Source organism: Colius striatus, chromosome 9, assembly GCF_028858725.1.
Source record: "Colius striatus isolate bColStr4 chromosome 9, bColStr4.1.hap1, whole genome shotgun sequence".
Taxonomy (NCBI): Eukaryota; Metazoa; Chordata; class Aves; order Coliiformes; family Coliidae; genus Colius; species Colius striatus.
Window position 1 is genome coordinate 14,319,939 of NC_084767.1, and position 16,754 is coordinate 14,336,692.

At 49.5% G+C, this 16,754-nt stretch overlaps 1 protein-coding gene across 2 annotated transcripts in view; it reads left to right on the forward strand.

The window, feature by feature from the left end:
• The window catches only part of FLT4 (fms related receptor tyrosine kinase 4), a 59,216-nt gene extending 42,654 nt beyond the window's left edge, over positions 1-16,562 (forward strand). The window contains exons 13-30 of one of the 2 annotated variants that reach the window (XM_062002664.1): positions 227-586; positions 836-982; positions 1,602-1,733; positions 1,999-2,105; positions 2,405-2,540; positions 3,312-3,416; positions 4,814-4,927; positions 5,159-5,247; positions 5,531-5,678; positions 6,247-6,341; positions 6,669-6,791; positions 7,206-7,317; positions 7,646-7,745; positions 8,432-8,537; positions 9,448-9,587; positions 10,225-10,345; positions 11,151-11,236; positions 12,599-16,562. In XM_062002664.1, coding sequence (XP_061858648.1) covers positions 227-586; positions 836-982; positions 1,602-1,733; positions 1,999-2,105; positions 2,405-2,540; positions 3,312-3,416; positions 4,814-4,927; positions 5,159-5,247; positions 5,531-5,678; positions 6,247-6,341; positions 6,669-6,791; positions 7,206-7,317; positions 7,646-7,745; positions 8,432-8,537; positions 9,448-9,587; positions 10,225-10,345; positions 11,151-11,236; positions 12,599-12,818 — 2,441 coding nt within the window. In that variant the 3' untranslated portion in view covers positions 12,819-16,562. The remainder of the gene's footprint in view (positions 1-226; positions 587-835; positions 983-1,601; positions 1,734-1,998; positions 2,106-2,404; positions 2,541-3,311; positions 3,417-4,813; positions 4,928-5,158; positions 5,248-5,530; positions 5,679-6,246; positions 6,342-6,668; positions 6,792-7,205; positions 7,318-7,645; positions 7,746-8,431; positions 8,538-9,447; positions 9,588-10,224; positions 10,346-11,150; positions 11,237-12,598) is intronic. The other variant, XM_062002665.1, reaches the window with a different exon arrangement.
• Positions 16,563-16,754: the final 192 nt, after the last annotated feature.

Genomic DNA, 16,754 nt, shown 5'->3' on the forward strand with positions numbered 1-16,754 from the left:
CTTAATTTGACCCTCAGACTTCAGCATATCCCTTAGCACTCACTGAGTGCAAGTTAAGCTGTTGGTCACTAGAAATTTGCATGTCACAGTTCTGTTCTAGATTGGATTCCTTTACCCTGGCTGAAGACAGAGGGGTCTCAGAGAGCTGAGCCCAAGGAGATCATTTCATTGTGTCTGGCAGCTCAGCCATGGAAACTCATTCACATGTTCATTTCCTTCCTGAAAGCCATTCCAGACGGGTTTGAGATTGAGTCCCAGCCCTCGGAAGAGCCCATAGAGGGGCAAGACCTACAGCTGAGCTGCAACGCGGACAACTATACCTACGAGAACCTGCAGTGGTATCGGCTGAACCTCTCCAAGCTCCACGATGAGGAGGGCAACCCCCTCGTTCTGGACTGCAAGAACGTCCACCACTATGCCACCAAAATGGAGGGAGAGCTACGCTTCCAGCCCGACTCCAACGATGCGACCTTGCTGCTCACCATCCCCAACATCTCCCTGGGCGAGGAGGGAGACTATGTGTGTGAGGTGCAGAACAGGAAGACTCGGGAGAAGCACTGCCACAAGAAATACATCTCTGTGCAGGGTGAGGGTCCACAGGGCAGGCGGGAGTGACAGAGGAGAGCTGATGCTCTTGCTGCCATCAGCTTCCCAGTCCATCCCCAGGGGAAGCCATGCAATGAAGCCAAACTCAAGGTGGCAAAGGCAGGGAACCTGGGTTCTCAAGACACCTTTCAGCAGGGGTCAGAGACCCAAAGCCCCCCAGGAACACAGATATTCTTTTGATCAATCAGTTTCCCGTTTTCCCCTCCTCCTCTTTGTGCTGCTCCTCCAGCCCTGGAGATCCCCCGCCTCAAGCAGAACCTGACAGACATTTGGGTGAACGTCAGCGACTCCATAGAGATGCGCTGTAAGGTGGACGGCAACCACGTTCCTGAAATCAGCTGGTACAAAGATGAGAAACTGGTGGAAGAAGTGTCAGGTACAGTAGGCTGGGGGTGAATCAAAGGCAGGGCATCATGTCTGGTGGCTGGAGAGCTGAACACTGGTGGGTTCTGCGAGTTGCTGTGCTCAGGCAAAGCCACCCACTCTCTGAATTGGCTCAGCTCTGATTTAAATCATGTTCTGTTCCAGTTTGCTGCAGTCTCACTGGCCAAAACTATGCCCTAGGGCCTGGCTCAGCACTGTCTGTGCATGTGCACATTCATCTGGAGAGCAGAGATACAAATCATTCATCTTCTTACTCTTGGTCCAGTGCCTGACATCTCTGCTCAGGCAGGGACCAACCCAGATCCCATGGAAGGAACATGGGAAGGACCCAGGCACATTGCAGAGGGAAAGCAGAAGCTTGATACAGCAACTGCGCTGGCTGGGCACAGGCCCCATCCAGCATTGTCTGCAGGGGTTTTGTCCTCTTCATACACTGCCTGGGGAACAGCCCTCCAGGCTAATTCTGGGGCCATCAGGCCACAGAAGAGAGCCTCTGCCATCTGGTGCAATTTAATTCTGCCATCTAAAATGAAATAGACAAAAAATATCTTTCTTTTGAGCCTGAATCCCCCTCCCTGTGAGCAACCACCACAACCCTCCGTGCCTTGCAGGGATTGACCTGGCGGATTTCAACCAGAGGCTGAGCATTCAGAGGGTAAGGGAGGAGGATGCTGGGCTCTACCTGTGCAGCGTCTGCAATGCGAAGGGCTGCGTGAACTCCTCGGCCAGCGTCTCTGTGGAAGGTACCGGCAGCCGTGACACCCCTGGGAGTGAAGGGGTGCAGTGGGAGTGTGGCCAAGGTCCTGCGTGCCCTGTTCCTGTGACACCAGGCAACGGGAGGCAGTGCAGGACCTGAGGCCTTGCTGGTGGCATGGTGCTCTCACAGAGCATGTTTAGCTCAGGCAAACACACCTCCTCAGCCTCCCCACATCCTGAAGCAGGACACAAGGGATGGCTGAACTGGGGAATGGAATGGGAATCTCTGAAGCTACAACTTCTTTCCCACAGGTTCTGATGACAGGACCAATGTGGAGATTGTCATCCTGATTGGGACTGGGGTTATTGCTGTTTTCTTCTGGATCCTCCTTATCCTCATCTTCTGTAACATCAAAAGGGTACGTGACTGTCTCTGTCCTAGGTCAGGGGAGGTGGTAAAGTGGGGCTTGAGGCAAAACCATTGCTGTGACTGTGGGGCTGCATGACAGCACCCGTGAAAAGGAGATCACTGAGTGCTGCTTCAGTCTCTCTCACTGTCAAGGACCAGGTACATAAGGGCTGAGGTAAAGGAGGTGACAGGGAAAGGCTTTTGTCAGGAGGAAGCAGGTCAAGGCAGGCAAAGGAACCAGATTCCTTCTGGGAGCTCCCAGTACATGGAGGGCATCACCTCACCCTTTCTGTTGGCTGATTCCTGCAGCCTGCCCACGCAGACATCAAGACAGGCTATCTCTCCATCATCATGGACCCCGGCGAGGTGCCCTTGGAGGAACAGTGCGAGTACCTGCCCTATGATTCCAGCAAGTGGGAGTTCCCCCGGGACCGCCTGCGCCTAGGTGAGCCAGACACACTGCAGCCAGGGCTTCCCACCAGCTTGCCAAACTCACCCTGCAGGTTTCTTACACACCTTTAATGCATTCCCCCTGCCTCAAGCTTCCCATCTTCTTCTGCAGACTGTTCCTAAAGCCCAGCTGTGTCTGGGAAATCTCTTTGGGTCTAGCTATATACAGGTTTGAGCCAACTGTAAGCCCAGACTCTCCCAGTGTACCCATGCAGGCATCACTCCAGGCATGCTTTAAAACACATACTCATCTTCTCCAAGTGGCAATCTGGACACGACAGCCCAGTCCGTGGCAGGTACCACACTTTCAGGACCAGGACTGCATCCATTATTCTCATGCTAAGACACTCACCTGCAGTCTTTTCCCTCTGTTGAAAAGCTAAAAATGGCTGCAAGCTACCTGTGAGGCACAGAGCAGTGACGTTAGCCCTGGCTGCTTTGCTGCGAGATGTCTTGTTTACCTTTCCCACATGCTTTGCTTGAGGGCAAAAAACAGCCTCTCACTTCCAAAGGGCTATTTACTTCTCTGCTTTGTCCATTCCAGCTCCATCTCAGTTCCTCTCATCACCCTTTCTCTTATTCTTACTGACAGCAAGCAGCCACTTGGGAAGGGCACACGTTCCACTGCTTCCTTTTCCTTTATTATGTTTTTTCTTTCCTTTTCCTATAGTTTCCTGTTGGGATTTTAGGGGCAAGGGGGGAGGTTATTCCATGCTGCCTGTGCTGCACCTGCCTTTCTTCACACTGCCTCTCTCTTTGCCCATAGGTAAAGTCCTGGGTCATGGTGCCTTTGGGAAGGTGGTGGAAGCATCAGCATTTGGGATCAACAAAAGTAACAGTTGTGAGACTGTAGCAGTCAAAATGCTGAAAGGTATGTGGACAGTGGGGCAGAATGTGCAGTCTGCTTGGACTGCAAAGAATGTGGCATCTGCCAGGGAATGTCCATCCTGTAATGACTGTCTTTTGCAAACGGCATTTGTTAAGGCCCTGAAAGTTTTTTTTAACTTCCACAAGCAATCCTGGGTGCTTCTGTGTGAGCCAGCTCTGAATTTGGGGAGAGAAGCTGAGCTTCTTGGCTGCAGCACAGTTGATTCTCTTGTCCTCCCTTCATGGACACTTTAGCCTCATTCAGCTTCACTGGGAGGCAAGTGGCAGAACAGACAGCAGGAACTTGGGGAACTTGACTTTCCAGAAAATTTAGCTGTTTGCAAAGGCAAAGAATGAAATCTGCCTCAAAGGATCAACAAAAATCCAGAGCCCCTCTTTGGCTGGTCACTAAAGAGATGTTGATCCCAGTTGCCTTCTTCCAAACATTCCCGTAGTCCGTGTTTATGGGCTAGGTTCAGAGCTGGTTAAGGATGCAGAGTGCAGCTCTTACCCATTTCTGAGAGCTGAATTGGCTTTGCACCCAAAGACTGGTCAATCCAGAGTGAGTTTTTTAAGCTTCTATAGCCACGTTTTCAAACAGGCATCCAAAATATTATTCTGTGATTTGGAACGCAACCAAAGACCAAGGCAGTCTCTGGCCAGCAGTGGGCTGTAGGTGGAAACTGAGTCATGGCTCACCTCAGCAGCACTTACCACTGCAGGTGTACAGATGATCTGCACAGCAATTGCAGAGGAAAGTCTGGCTATGCAAGGTTGTTTTGCCGTTCTTTGAGGCATGGCTCTCACCTGGCCCATCAGCTGCAGTTCAAGAGCTTGTTTTTCTGCATAAATTTATGAACTCCCAAGTGAGGCAAAATGCATATGGGGAAGCAGAGAAGTATGAAGAAACAGAGGAAAAATAACCCTTGAGGATAAAAGAGAGGATCAAGAGTTGGTGCAAAATAGGCACTTGGAGAGAAAATGCATTAGAGAGAGCTGTCTTGGGCACAACAGGGTTTGCTATTGGAGAGAGATCATTAAAAGATATTCTGGGTTTGAGCTGAGACAGCTCCTATCTTCAGTCATGATCAAAAGATTCAGATGCCTTTTGTTTCTAATTTTTCTTCAAATTGTTTTAGGCCTCATTATCTCTGTTTGGAGGCTGAAAGGGCAGAGATTCAAAGGTGTATGTAAGCCTCAAGTGATCACAGGGAAAAATGCACTGGGCATAAGTTGTGTTGTCCTTTTTCTCTAGGTCCCTGCTCTGGCAGGGAGCACCCTACGTGCTACAGCAGGGATGCTGGGAGCTCCAGACAGGGTTCTGACATTTCATAATAAGAAAAGGGTGGTGAGGGGGAAGGAAAAGCAGAGGAGGCATCATGACATGGTCTGTATTTCCAGAGGGAGCCACCGCAAGTGAGCACAAGGCACTGATGTCAGAGCTGAAGATCCTCATTCACATCGGGAATCACCTCAACGTGGTGAATTTGCTGGGTGCCTGTACCAAACCCAATGGTAAATATCCCAGGGCAACAGTCTCTGCCTGCTTTCAGTGCTTGTCCGTTGTGTCTTTTCTGCTGGCCACATATGTGACCACAGGGATACGTCGGGATGTTACTGGTGTGTCTGTGTGCACTCCAGGCAGGTGCCACAACTCAGCGGGGCTGCACATAACACGGGTCTGGACAAATTCTGACCATCTCAGGCCCTTACCTCTGACCCTGTCCTTTGATGTCTTCTCACCAGGTCCACTCATGGTTATTGTTGAGTTCTGCAAGTATGGAAACCTCTCCAACTACCTGCGGACCAAACGGGAAGGATTCAGTCCTTACAGGGTAAGTGGCTTCCTTTGCCCCTAGGGAACTGTGCCATGTCTAGTGAAGGAAGATGTGTAGCCTGAAACATGATCTGACAATGGGACAGACACACTCTGTCCAGCAGCAGATCAAGTTTACAGAGTGATCTTGGTTCATGTGCACACCAGGGAAGTAATTTCTTTCTGCAATGGAAGATGGGTACTTCCAGTCCAGAACTACAGTCTAAGACTGTGCAGCTCGTGGGTGCTAGGGTTACCATGTGTGTTGCCTGCTGAGGGTTGTGGTTTGGTGTCCTTGCCAGGAGAAGTCTCCCAGGCTGCGTATCCAGGTGCAGTCCATGGTGGAGGCGGTGCGAGCAGACAGGAGGAGCCGCTCTGGGACCAGCGACAGCACCATCTTCAACCGCTTCCTCATGCACAAGAGCCCTACGGCACAGCCCATTCAGGAAGGTAATGCTACAGCCTGGCAGCAGCTCCTTGTCTTCAGCTGGCTCACCAGAAAAGTATCAGACCTGGCTAGCCTGGGGAATGGGTAGGGCATGGCAGTGGGGAGCTGAGACCCAGCCTTGTTGCTGGTCACTCCAGTGTTGCATGGCAGTTCCCTGAACAGGGCTGTTACAGTCATCTGTTGTCTCTCAAAACCCAGAAAGAAGCATTAAATCTCTTTGATTTTTTTTTTTGCCTAATTAAAGGAGAATTGAGAGTTGAGGGGTATCTCAGTGGACCCCCCCTAGGACGGCAATGATGAGCTGACCGTCAAAGTCCCTTCCAGTTCTGTAACACACAACTCTGTCTGACGTGTGCTGGAGGCTGGACTCATTCTGCTTATGCTTGAGCAGGTTCCTGCTGTGTTCTTTCTGCCACCTAAGCAGAAAATCCTAGAGGGAAGCAGGTTACTCCAGTTAGCACTGACAATCAGCTGTATTTTGTCAAGGGGCTGGTTGTATCTTGCAGTTCTGAAGAGAGGCAAACAGGACAAGAGACTTCTCACTAATCATTTTGTTGTACTCGTGGACAGTGGATGACTTGTGGCAAAGTCCCTTAACGATGGAAGACCTCATCTGCTACAGCTTCCAGGTGGCACGTGGCATGGAGTTCCTGGCATCCCGAAAGGTGAGTTCACCCTTTCCTTCACTCCCTTCTTCTGAGCCTGTCTGACCAGAGAAGGCTTCCCTACAGCCACTTTACAGGTGACACAGAAGATTCCATGATATGCCTCACACTAGTCAGGAAGTCCGAAGTAGCCCTGTGCACAAAGTTGGGAGATTAGTCCTCTTGCTTTTCATCCTCTCTCTCCTTTGGAAAATCTTATCTTTAGTTCCTTCTCACGTCCACCATTCCATTACAGCTCGGGGTCGCAAGGGGAAGGGGGTGCTCTGCACTTTCTGATGATGGTTCCTGTCCCTCTGATTTTGCCCCTTCCTCTTTGTGTGCCTTCAGTGCATCCACAGAGACCTGGCAGCTCGCAACATTCTGCTGTCAGAGAACAACGTGGTAAAGATCTGTGACTTCGGCCTGGCCCGGGACATCTACAAGGACCCTGACTACGTCAGGAAGGGCAGTGTGAGTGCCATCTTCCCAAACCCTATGCAGATTAGGGCCCCCTGAGGCATTCATCAGCTACTCTGGGCTGAAATAAAACTGAGGAAAAGACGGAAAAGGTGTGGAACCACTGTGTGGCTGGGATCAGGAACCATTGGCCCAATGATGTGTGTGCTCTCCTCCTCATCCACCAGCAGACCTGTCTCCCTCCTTCTGCCCCTCAGCCTGTCATTAACTTACTCTTCTTTCCTTATACTCTTTCCTCTCCCTTTCAGTGTCTCCATCCCTCTTATTGGCCTAACAAAACCTCCATTCCTCCATGGAGAGAGGAGCAGAGCTATTAGCTCTGTTTCCCTTCAGCCTGTTACTACAAGAAGGGCTCTCCTGAGACATGTCCCCGACTGAATGCTTGTGCCTTGCCTCTCCCTCATACAGGCCCGTCTTCCACTGAAATGGATGGCTCCAGAGAGCATCTTTGACAAGGTCTACACTACTCAGAGTGACGTTTGGTCCTTTGGGGTCCTCCTCTGGGAAATCTTCTCACTAGGTGAGTGCTAATGAAGACCTCTCTTCCCACATACCAGCTTGATGGGTGAGCCTGGGCCCGAGGCCCTAACACTCTGAAGCATGTCTATGGAGTGATGGGAAGAGGTGTTGGTGTAGGCAAAAAAAAATCTGGAGGCCATTTTGACCTGAAAACAGAGTGATAGGCATGCAGAGGTGGCCTCCAGCTCACTGGGGCAGAGCAGCCTGTCTCAGGCAGCATCAAGGACTTGAGCTGTGTATGAGAAGTGACCATATCTTTCAGTGTTTTAGGGGAAAGGGTAGTCTCAGAAGGAATAGCACATTTCACATTCTCTTTGAACCTCCTGTAGGGGCATCTCCATACCCTGGAGTTCAGATCAACGAGGAGTTCTGCCAGAGGCTCAAAGACGGTACCAGGATGAGAGCCCCAGAGTATGCCACAGCAGAAATGTGAGTCAGAAGCCTTGCAATCCCAGCAGTGGTCTGAGCAGAGCACCTGTGGATTGGCACAACCTCCCAGATCCCAGCATAGGACAGGACAGGCCCCTCTGTGGGACGCAAAGACCTTTCACCCTGGGTGAGGGATCAGCCAACACATTTGTTGCTTCGGGCAGCTGCCTGGAGGGCAAGCCAGATGGGTTTGAATCAGAGCTATCATCTGGGTAGCCATGCATACCCACACAGGGATGGCTCTGTAAGCAGGCACTGTGCTTTCCCACTCTGAAGGGTATCAGAGGTGTCCAAATTAGTTCCTTGTGCACTGTTATATTCAGTGCATAATGAACCAATGCCCTTCCACTAAATCCACATGGCCAATGTGCTGGGAGATGCCAAGCTTTCCTTCACCGTACAGGCACATGCCAATGGGCTCCATCTGGGTGGGAGTTGCAGAGGGGAGTAGGAGGGAGATTGTGTGGCATAAAACCAGTGAGGGTGACATAGCCCTGGCACAGGCTGCTCAAGGAGGGTATGGAGTCTCCCGCTCTGAAGGTTTCCAAACCCACCTGGACACATTCCTGTGTGACCTGATCTAGATGGACCTGCTTTAGCAGGGGGTTGGACTGGATGATCTCTAAAAGTCCCTTCCAACCCCTGCCATTCTGTGATTCTATGATTCTATAATCTTTTCTTGGCAGTTACCGTATAATGCTGAGCTGCTGGCACGGCGATCCCAAGGAGAGACCAACTTTCTCCGACCTCGTGGAGATACTGGGGAACCTTCTTCAGGAAAATGTCCAGCAGGTGAAAACCTCTCTGTGCCCCTGCTTAGCTCCAGTCATCTCTTTCTACTTCCACCACTAGCTCTCTTGCTGTGCCCTTCTCTGAATCCCTGGCCCATGCAATGCTTTTGCACTGGCCAAGGGATAACAGAGGGTTTCCTGGATTAGAGAGCTGTGTTTCCCACAGCTACTGAAGGGCTCATTTCTGTGGTAGCCCTCTCGCTGCATCCTAATATGGCTCCAGTCCTTGCAGGGCGGGTGCCCTCTCAGTCGTCATTCCAGTATTTTCATCCTAATCCCCAGACGATTGTTTGAAATTTTTCAGCTGAGTCAAGGCCCTGGCACTCCTGCCTCCCACACACCCACGTCATGAAAACCAGGATTTCACCACGGTTTCTGAAACTCTGTCCTCAGCTCTAAATGTCAGGGCCATGTGAACCAAATGACTGTTCCATGGCAGCAGTCAGATACACAAATTCCTGTAAAACCATTACTGATCACCAGGACCTTTAACTGCAATGAGCATGCTGATGCTCCGTTTCATAAGGCAATAGCTAAGATGCTTAAATACAAGCACTATCTCATCCTGATGTCCCCAAGTTTAACCTTTTAGCACCGGATCCCAGCACAGGCATGACTAAGCCACAGAGATGTGCCCCTGGAGCACAGTGTTTTGTCCATATAGGCTACAGAACTGTACGTGCCATAGCACTGGCTTGTTGTCCTGGTCACACACACCTCCACTGCATTTACAACACTCACAGCTACTTAATGCAGGGGGCAAAGAAATCTCCAGATATATTTTGTGACAGAGAAACAAAAGACAAAGCAGAAACTTTCCTCCCCAGCTCTGTCAGCTTCTGATTGTAGAGCCCTTTCTTATGGGAAAGCCCTTCCCTTCTTTTAAGACCACTCACTGTTCTTCCTACCAGGAGGGGAAGGATTACATCCCACTGAATGACTCTCACAGCTCAGAAGATGATGGTTTCTCCCAGGTGCCTTCCTCTGCCCAGCAAAACTCAGATGAAGAGGACTTCGACATGAGGATACGCTGCCACAGCTTAGCAGCAAGGTAATCTCTGAAAAGAGCAGAGAGCTCAGCAGGCAGTGAGGAGCCCGAGGGATATGGGGTGAACCCAGTAGCATGAGGTTGGAAGAATCCCAGGTGATCAGGTGTGATCCAAACATTTAGGCCATCACATATTGCTTATAAAAGTAAAATCACCTTCTTTTGATGATGAGAAAGAGCCCTTGATGTGTAAGCCTATGACATTCCTTGTCCTGTCCCCAGCTGGACTGCTAGAGCATCGTGTGCCCCTAAAGGCATTGTAGCCCATCAGGTAGATAAGGAAAGAAGGTGTCATCTGAGTCTCTGTGTTTTCCTAACTAACCCAAACAATTAGGGATTAGGCTTCTTGTCTCCAGGGAGCTGTGATAGTGTCATGCCTGGGATCTATATGACATTACTCTGCTTATCCATAGTGGATCAGGGCCTGATGTCATCAGGAAGTCTGGGTGCTCCCCACTGCAGAAGTAATGAGGCTAAGGGCCCTAAGGTGACCCCATTCACCTCCCCAAATCCACCCTTTTGGTCATGTGCCCCCACACACACACTTGGTTGCTTGGACAGGGAGGTTGGGTTCAGGTCCTGTTTATTTGAGACTTTGATTGTGTTGGGTTTACTGGACACAGTGTGCCTCTGTCTGCAGATACTACAACTGCGTCTCATTCCCTGGTTGTTTGACGGGAGGAAATCAGATCAGGTGTCCATCCAGGATAAAGACATTTGAAGAGTTTCCCATGACACATACAATGTACAAGGCACACCCGGTGAGTAGCATCTGAGTGAGGTTGAGCAGGGGGAGAGAGAAATGTTTAGCTATGTCCTGATACCTTTGCTGTTAAGATCGTGGGAGAAAGACCACTCCTATGGAATGTCAGTCTGTCTGTGTCATTCCTGTTCAGTCCATCCAGTCCTATGCACATTCATTTTTCCACCTGGCATGTAAGAGTTCCACTTCAGCACAGCTCACATTGCCTGAGTGTGAAATAGGGAGGCTAGATCAACAAGCAAGGACTAAAAAAGACATCAGAGAAACACCCACCCTTCACCCTTTTCAAATCTGTAAACCTGACCTGGTTAAGCATACTGAAATCCAGCCAGGACCGGTAAATCCAGAGTGCTGTCTGCACCTCCCTTATCATGACCCACACAACAGTGTTCAGTAGGAGCCCTCCTGGCCTCTCTGAACTGGGCTGGTACTTATGTCTTCTATAGTGGTAAAACTTAAGTCATCTCCTTAGTCTCAAGGGAAAAATCTCACCTCTCACAGGTTGGATGGTAATACATCTTCCAGGCAGGGAACACTTTTTTTGTTGGGTTTGTTTGGGTTTTTTAGCCCAAAAGTGGCACTGAATTGTACACACAAATCCTTACATTTGTACATACTGCTTTTATGAAGGCATCTAAGAAAATCAGTTCTGGCAAGACCATGGAGTATGCTGGTAAAGTGCCCCTACTTCTTTTTGCCCATCACAGATACATATGATCCCGTCTCCTGAATGATTTCTTCTCCCTTCCCACTTTGATCACTCGACAGGGATGTTACTGATAACTCCTGTTGCTTCCTTCCAGGACAATCAGACAGACAGTGGGATGGTTCTGGCATCTGAGGAATTTGAGAGGATAGAAAACCGACACAGAAAAGAAGGTGGATTCAGGTACTCCTTAAGTCAAGCTGCTCAGACCTCCCTGCTGCCAAATGCAGTGAGACCAAGAGGCAGCTCTTCTGTCTCTCCACAGGGTATGCCTCTTGGGGCTCATAGCAGCAGCAGGGCTGTGGGCCCTGAGCCAGATAAGTCCGTACGCACGAGTGGCAATAAAGAACAGACCTGACTGCTCCTTCCAAGGGTTTTAAAATACAAGCTGTGCCCATTCAAAGATAATGTGTCCACTGAGATAATGAAACACAGTGAAGCAATGGTATTAATAAGACTCTTAATGCTTATTGACATTTTTCTGGTGAAATGTGTCAGGGCTTGTTCAAGTGGTGGCAGGTGGGATGGATGGAAACTATGTGGCTGCCACCTTGCTGCCCCAGCCTTGACCCATGGGTACAGGGCCCCAGTGTGGCATTGTAGGGATGGTTACAGACCTTAGGACTTCCCACAAGCCCATACTGAGCCTGGCAGGTTGAACTGGCACTCTCAAGGTTGAGGATGATATGGATGGTTATGTCCTTGCCCCAGGCTTGGAAACTGGGCAAGAACCTGTCCAGATCATCTGTGTTTGGTGCCAGAGCAGGCTGGGCCCTTGTCTCCGTGGCAGTGTTGAGCACGGCATGTCAGCTCATGAGTAGACAAGGACAGTCCCAAAAGCCTCTTCCTCACCTCCTCTGCCTCCCAACAGCAAATCAGACTGGTCATTGTCTTTTCCTTAGCCATAGCCCTGTGGCCTCTCTGATGTTTTATCAGCCTGTCTCCTGCTTCTTGTCCTTGTCCTTTTTTCCTTAAGGCACATTCCCATTGTCTCCTACACCATGGGCTACCTGGTGTCTCATCTCCTGGAAAACACTGCCCTTAAACCTCTCCTTGAATGTCTCCCTGCCCTCGCTCTTGTGACTTCTTTCCAGTCACATAGTATTGGCACGTGCTAAGATGGGGGTTGCTGATTTGCTCCCACATCTCCTTCATCATCTTCCTTCATTTCCTTTCCTCCATCCTGGCTGTTGGTTTGGATCAGTTTCTGTTACTCCTGCCATGTTTAGGAGCAATTGAGGCAACGTCTCTTGCCTCTCCCTGCTCACTGGGGTTTCAACCCTTCCCTGGGCTGATACCTAAAAGGTATCTAGAAAAGCTGAAATATCTCTGTTGCCAGGTTACATGCAGATTTTTCACAAAACATATAGGCTGTGCCTAGGTTTAGAATAAGGCCTGGTGTTGAACTTTGAAATGGAGGTATAGGTCCATTGCTGATCCTGCCTCTTGCCCCTTGCTTTAGCAAATGATGCTTCCTGAAGCTGGGATCTCTCTTAGGACAGAAGGACTGCTCAGATTGATCTTCCGTGTCTCTCTCCTTCACAGCAGTAAAGGGCCCAGCCGAACCGCAGAGTTATCAGGGGAACAGTCAGAGCTGAGGGGCAGATGTCGGCCGTCGTATGGGTCCCACGTTGGAGGCCAGACTTTTTACAACAGTGAATATGGGGAGCTGTCAGAACACTCTGAGGATGGCAGCTGCACCCCGCCTGGAGAGGGGACCACTCCCCCCACTCTCCACACTTCCTTCTTCTCTGAGCAGTACTAATGGCATCGAGCCCTGGAGGCACCTATTGAGGCATCCCCTCACCCTCCAGGCGCATCATCAGGGTCGCTCAGAGCTTCTCCTTCAACCTATGCCCAAGACCAGCAGGGAACCTACCCCGAACGGAGGGTGAACACCAATGTCCTTGGACCCACAGCACCGTGACATCTCCACACAACATCTCCAGCTGCAGCTTCCCCGTGCGGGACTGGAGACAGCGCCTCACTGATCCCTCGTGTTTCTCTCCTTCCTGCGGCTCAGACAGATGCATTCTGCCAGCGAGTGGGTGCCTGTGTTCAGCACTACAGCACCTTCTGCCTAGCATCCAGCCTCTACTTAGATCATCTTCCCATTCAGAAAGCCTGTTTCAGGTCAGATATAAATAGATCTGTCTTAGTCTCAAGCTTCTTCCTGGTGTGCAGCCTGAATGTTTTTCCTTGGATTGCTTCCCCCTCCGCTCCTTATGATGTCAGCTGCTGCTCTGTGGAGCAGAATCAAAGGGAAGAAATCCCTAGTGGTATTAGCGGCAAGAGCAGGACATTTTAAAGAGGTGTGTGGAGAGATCTCAAGGGATTTTTGTAAATGTTCATGCACGCTGTTCACTCTGGATATGTGCCAGGCTCTCCATCTCCTCTGCAAGCAACACCCACACCCCTCTCATCTCTGCTGGGAGGAAACCTGTCAATCTGCCTTACCACCAGGATTATTTTAGCCATTTTAACACAGCTAGTGCTGAGTAGGTCATCAGCTGATGGCTGGAGTCCTCCCAGGGAGATAAATAGCAACTCTTTTTGCAGGACCTGTGAAAAACAGGGGTTTGTATTATCTGTGCTGGGAGCAGGTTACTCACAGGTCTGCTGCTCTTGCCTTCCCCTTCTCCCAGAGCAATGCTGAGATCATTTGTTGCTTGAGTGAGAAATTAAAGCAGAGCTGTGTTAATTTCAGCTGGCTTCTGAACATAGAGCAAATTGGTTGTTTGCCAGGAGGAAAAGGATCAAAGTGGTAGGGAGTGAAATGTTTATTTTCAAGTTGCTGCAAGGGTTTTGGAAACAATGGAAGGAATGGAGCTCCAGCAATGAGGTACCCAGAGTTGCATCTCCTTGTGTACACACTGAGCACATGTAGAGCAACATCTTGGCAGGGCTCAAGCCCCACTTCTCCTGGATGGACAGTTCTGCACCATGACCTTCCCTGTCATCCTACTTCCCTGTCTCTCTTTGCCCAAAAGGCTCCTCTCCAGTTTGTGTTGCAGAGCTACCAGCACAGTGTACTTGTCTCTGGAGGACTGAGGAACATTTATTTGCTGAGGAAACATCTTGTCACTTGGGCCTTTTGTTTTGTAAAGACATGATGAGAATTCAGAGCTCTGGGGAACCTCCACAGCCTTTGCCTAGATTTCTGTGCTGCTGCCTGACCATTTCCCACCTACTTCTTTCCATCCTGCTCACAATCTGAGAGCTCAGACACAGAGCATGACTGTGACACCTCCAGAGGAATCTAGGTGAAGAGATTCATCTGAACAGCCTGTCATCATCTCTTCTCCCACTTGCCCATGGCTGGCAGAGCTCCTTGCACCAGGGCATCTTGGCACAGGGGAGTGTCTGCCTGTGCATAGAGCCAAGGGTTTGGGTTGGACTTTTAAAATTGCCTTTCCTGTCAGACCACTTTCCCTAACTGTATTTTTTTTCCAGCAGAGGGTTTTATGCATCTCCTGACATGAGCCTGTGAGTCCTTACGTGTGACTTTCCCAAGTCTTAATTATAGTTCTCCACATAAGTGTAATGGGGAGATTTATTTAGCACATGGGAAAAGCATGCCTCTCATTCAGATTCTCTAAGATCCTGCAGAGTGCTCAATGTTCCCCTCCCTTTTCGTGTCAGCAGGATGACACAGCTACGATGTCCATGGCAAAAAGAAGTACAAAACCAGACCATCCTGAGCCAGTTTGGAAATTCCACATGTGGCAATGGATTCCCTGACTTCTGCTGGTGTCCCCTGAAGTTGCCAGGAATTTAAGCATCTTTAAGTAATTGTTATGACTTGGTAAGAATCCACTGGCAGGAGATGCTGGAGAGCCAGGCCAAGAAAGTAGGACAGCCAACGGGGTGTAGGCCAGACCAAACTCTCCTGCCCTTGTCTTGCCCTGGTTTCTGAACTGGTGGTTCCCTTGACAGAAGGAAGGCTGCATGTGCACCATGGTGCTGTATGTCTCCACCAGCACTCACATGGATGGAAAGTGACAGACAGCTGAGCTAAATGCAGGCTGGTCACCGAGTGATGTGCATCCATAGGACCCAGGCTCTCCGTTTCCAGCACTTCACAAACAGTTCTCTGCCTGGACACACAGCCCCATCTGAGACAGGGCCCAAAAAGATGCCTAAAAATAAAATAATAGTTGAAAAATAGAATTCCAAGGTGGCTGCAAGTCCTTGTCCATATGTGAGGGATGGAAATGTACTAGCAAAGCCTGACACTTGCAGGGCAGTGGCAGGATTCCTCAGCAGAAAGGGAACAGAGGCATCTCAGCTCCCTGGCTGGCTGTCAGCACTCCCAGCCAGGCAGGACAGGTGCACTGTGTCTCTGGGTTCAGCTGTAGATTGCTCACAAGCATCCTTGTGGAGAAGGGTTACTTCATCAGAGCCATTGTTAACGATCCCCTTTTTCACTCTGGGGAGAGCACTGGTGTGACATCTGATTTTTTAACATTCAAATCATTTGACTCCACAGAAGTTTATTTTCTCTCTTTTGCACCATCTTGATGGGGGAGTGGAATCAAATCCTATTGTGTCTGTGTCAACAGCATTGCATGAACAATGCAGCCATGATACTAGCAAATGCTAGCTCCTCTTCAGACACTCCTGCTGATGAAGAACAACTGTGGTGTGGGATATTGAAGAGCTGTTGAGACAATTGTACTTTCACTCTCTTAAAAGTATACTAAAATTAGATTGTAGCAACTTGATACCCTGCCTCACACCCTATATTATTTCTGGCTTTTTTTTTTTACAGTCTCCAGACAAGCATGACCATGAAATGAAGCTGGTCTGGTTTTAATATGTGAGGCAACAGCATTTTCTGTCTTTCCACAGCGACAAGGGAGTATTTCAACTTTTAAAACCCATGGTTCGATAATTGTACCTGCTCCATTCACAATGCACTCCCTGCTGTGTTTTGTTTGGGCTTTTTACTGGAACTCAATGTTGAAGCTAAGCTATTTATCACCATCCTCCTTTAAAATGACTGTTCCTGCTCTATGCCCAGTCTCCTTTTTCCTTACAAAGTGTCCGTGTTAAGAGGACATTCCTCCCTCATGCAAACAAAGCGTTGGGTCCCCTACTTGCAAATACACGTGTTTCTGATGAAAATACCTGTGTATCAAGTAACACTTCACCTATATTGCAATATTTTAAGCTGGTACCCGTTGTTGCTACAGCAGCATTTGATGTTTCAGTGGGCTGCCTTTGAAGCAAGTAGGTTACAACATGGGTTATGTGTGAGTACAAGTGTGGTCTGTGTGTGTTATGTGAGTGAGTGTGTGGGTGTTTGCACGTTGAGTTTTCCTACCAGTGAGCCTATGTGAGTGTTTATAACTCACGTTGAGTCTTGTCTCTGGAAGTTCACAGTTATATATCAAAACAGTTAGAACACTGCTTTCTTTCCTCTCTTCCTATAATACTTGTTATCCTTCGTCATTAAGAGTTTTGTTGTAATATCTAAATGTGAACATGAATAAAGTCGTAACTGGCAGCTGCTCCCTGGTTCCTGGCAGCCACGGCTGCCCGGGGGGGCTGCAGCACTCCACTCCCCACGCAGCACGGGCCATGCAGACTCTGGCCCAAGCAGTTACCACATTCGGGGTTTATTGTTTTTACTTTTGTGACCCTTTGCGTTTCCATGCACCCTCGAGGAAACAGCTCGCCTTTGTGGCATTTCCATCCA